Genomic DNA, 3421 nt, shown 5'->3' on the forward strand with positions numbered 1-3421 from the left:
ATAAATGTCACAGAAGCCATGCCCAGGTAGAGCATGAAGGAAAGATGGAAGCAGAAGTCACCTTCATGTGATCTGGCTCCCAGTAAATCACGGTTTCACTTTGGATTATAAGAATGTCATACCCTCGGGACTGGTCTTTTTTATCTGGAATAGGTTTTGAAATGAGCAAAGTGAACTATTTTGTTAGTCAGAAAGAAAACAATATGCAGATTAAGTCCCAAAATTATCAAGTCAATATTTGTTTTAAAAAAGAACAAAGAGAAAAATGCGTCTGAGAGCTTTAAAATGTAGATTTGTATTCAAATGTGTGTCTTCCTCACATATTTAGAGGTAGCCTATTGTTATGCTATTCCTAGAGGGGTATTATGTGTTTCATTAGCCAAAGATGACTGGCTTTCCTAAATACATCTTCTACCTTTAAACTCTTTGTAAGTAGTTTTCCTGGGATCCATTTCTTAAAGGTAAAGAGACTAATTTCCTGACAGTATCTGTTTTCTTTCCTCTGCAGGCTTAAGTGGTAACTGGGTATCTTGTTAGCAGAACAGAAATGAATAACTCAACGTACATAAACTCTTCCACTGAAAATGTGATGGCTTTGGAGAGCCCCTATAAAACTATTGAGGTGGTCTTCATCGTCCTGGTAACAGGGTCTCTCAGTCTAGTCACCATAATTGGGAACATCCTGGTCATGGTGTCAATCAAAGTCAACAGGCACCTACAGACTGTCAACAACTATTTCCTGTTCAGCTTGGCCTGTGCTGACTTGATCATCGGCATCTTTTCAATGAACCTGTACACTCTCTACACTGTGATAGGCTACTGGCCCTTAGGGCCTGTGGTGTGTGACCTCTGGCTGGCTCTTGACTATGTGGTCAGCAACGCCTCTGTGATGAACCTCCTCATTATCAGCTTTGACAGATACTTTTGTGTCACCAAGCCTCTGACATACCCCGTGAAGAGGACCACTAAGATGGCAGGCATGATGATCGCAGCTGCCTGGGTGCTGTCCTTCATCCTCTGGGCCCCTGCAATTCTCTTCTGGCAGTTCATTGTGGGAGGAAGGACGGTCCCAGATGGGGATTGCTACATCCAGTTTTTTTCCAATCCTGCTGTCACTTTTGGCACTGCCATCGCAGCCTTTTATTTGCCTGTTGTCATCATGACTGTCCTTTACTGGCAAATCTCTCGAGCCAGTAAGAGTCGAATAAAGAAAGGGAAGAAGGAAGCTGCCCAAAACCAAGACACAGTTTCCCCCAGCCTAGTCCAAGGTAAAATAGTGAAACCAAACAATAACAACATCCCAACCAGTGGAGACGGGTTGGAGCACAGCAAAATTCAGAATGGAAAAACCAGTGAGGAGACTGTGCCTGAGAACTGTGTTCAAGGGGAGAAGGAGAGCTCCAACGACTCCACCTCCGTCAGTGTGGTCGCTTCCAACATGAAAGAGGATGAAACTACCAAAGATGCCAACCAGGCTTCTGCCTCCCAAGACCATCTCAAAGTGGAGAACTCCAAGCTGACGTGCATAAGGATAGTCACCAAGTCCCAGAAGGGTGACTGCTGTGCTCCTACCAACACTACCGTGGAGATCGTAGGCACGAATGGGGAGGAGAAGCAGAATAGCGTAGCCCGGAAAATTGTCAAGATGACAAAGCAGCCAGCCAAAAAGAAACCACCTCCTTCTAGAGAGAAAAAAGTGACAAGGACTATTTTGGCCATCCTCCTGGCCTTCATCATCACCTGGACTCCATATAATGTGATGGTGCTTATTAACAGCTTCTGCACATCCTGCATCCCTGGCACTGTATGGATCATAGGTTACTGGCTCTGTTATATCAACAGCACCATCAACCCTGCTTGTTATGCGCTCTGCAATGCGACTTTCAAGAAGACCTTTAAGCACCTTCTTATGTGTCATTACAAGAATATAGGAGCTACAAGGTAAAAATAATAATAAAAACAGTTATGGAAAGGGTGAAGTTCCAAATGAAATTAAAAACCCCAATGCTGTAGCACTTTATGCTCTTCTATGGAATGTGCAATCCAGGATGTTAGTGAAAATACTGATGAGGGGCATCAGCTCTACCCCTGAGAACTGCATTTAAAAACATTTTTTTAGTAGTTGAAAATAAATCTTTAGGACATGAGTATGTTTGAGAAATTATTCAAGTGTGTGGACTGGAGGCACAGTTCCTTGCTTTCTGAGAGTATTCTGCAGAAGGGCTTTAGAGTCTGTGAGTTTTGGTCATTCTGTGTAAAATACTTGTTCTTTTTTTTCTTGCTTTCCCACCCACTATGTCTGTTTGATATGTCTTCATCACAAAAAAAAAAAAAAAAAAAAGAGGTATTTTAACAATAACTATGTTAAAGAGGCATAGGAGTTTGGAAGATCATTGCATAATCCACATGAATGATGGTAGAATGTTTCTAAAGCTCAAAGTTGTCTAAAGCTTTTTTGTCACTGTCATGTAAGAAGCTTAATTTTAGGTCAATCATGATGGAAGTTATTTTATGTTGTTAACGGCACCACCATTTCCAAAACTGCATCAGTTCTGAAAGTTGTACTTATGCTTGACACATAGTCATTGTCTAACCTGTATACTGGTCAAAGTCTGCCACTTGCTCCCTTTTAAGGGCTTTTGTTCTGTGAATACTTCATCACATCAAGATAAAAGTGAAAAGACGTGGTCTCGTCCTGGTGGCTACATCCCAAGGCTACTTCAGCATCCATGTAAACCAAAGCTTTTAAGACTTTTTTCACTTAGTTCATCACAGAACATCAACCCGTGGATTTGTCTTTTATCTCCATCAGCCTTTTTTTTTTCTTTTTGTACCTTACTTGTCTAGGGTACAAAGACTGAATATCAAAAGAAGTTATAAATTCAGAGGTCTCATCCAGTCAGCCACCATGGTGGCCAAAGAAAGGGTCTCAGCTGAAGAAGAGAAACAAGGTTATTACTAGGAAAATGGAGATTACATCCTTATGAAGTTAGATGTACAGGTGAAGAGGTATGCTGGGGCTTCATGAATTACAAAATGAATAGTTAATATTAGATGAACATGCTCTTGACCTATCAGAAGATGATTCTGTGAATAATTTATTGAGGAAAAGAATAAGATGAACTGACATACCCATATGGATCAAGCTCTGCCTAAGCCCTTAGTGTGAAATTAGGGTGCTGGCTGAGTGTATCCTGGACAAGATGTTTACTTTGGAGAAAAGATATTGGCTGCATTGCCTTTTGTACCAGCTGGGAGCAATATTTGACTGTAAGCCAAGGGATAATACTAATAAAAAGACAGAGAAGAAAACAGTGATTACTCAAAACCAGATACTGAAATAGTCTCATTGGGGGGCTGGCAGGGATGGAGTTCAAATATTTTCTGCAACTCCACACCAGCTCAAATTTAGATTCTTTAT

General features: G+C 41.2%; 1 protein-coding gene across 1 annotated transcript in view; it reads left to right on the forward strand.

The window, feature by feature from the left end:
- The window catches only part of CHRM2 (cholinergic receptor, muscarinic 2), a 16515-nt gene extending 14416 nt beyond the window's left edge, over positions 1-2099 (forward strand). Inside the window, exon 2 of the mRNA XM_009071832.1 lies at positions 509-2099. Coding sequence (XP_009070080.1) covers positions 548-1945 — 1398 coding nt within the window. The 5' untranslated portion in view covers positions 509-547 and the 3' untranslated portion in view covers positions 1946-2099. The remainder of the gene's footprint in view (positions 1-508) is intronic.
- Positions 2100-3421: the final 1322 nt, after the last annotated feature.

This window comes from Acanthisitta chloris, unplaced genomic scaffold, assembly GCF_000695815.1.
Source record: "Acanthisitta chloris isolate BGI_N310 unplaced genomic scaffold, ASM69581v1 scaffold3700, whole genome shotgun sequence".
Lineage (NCBI taxonomy): Eukaryota > Metazoa > Chordata > Aves > Passeriformes > Acanthisittidae > Acanthisitta > Acanthisitta chloris.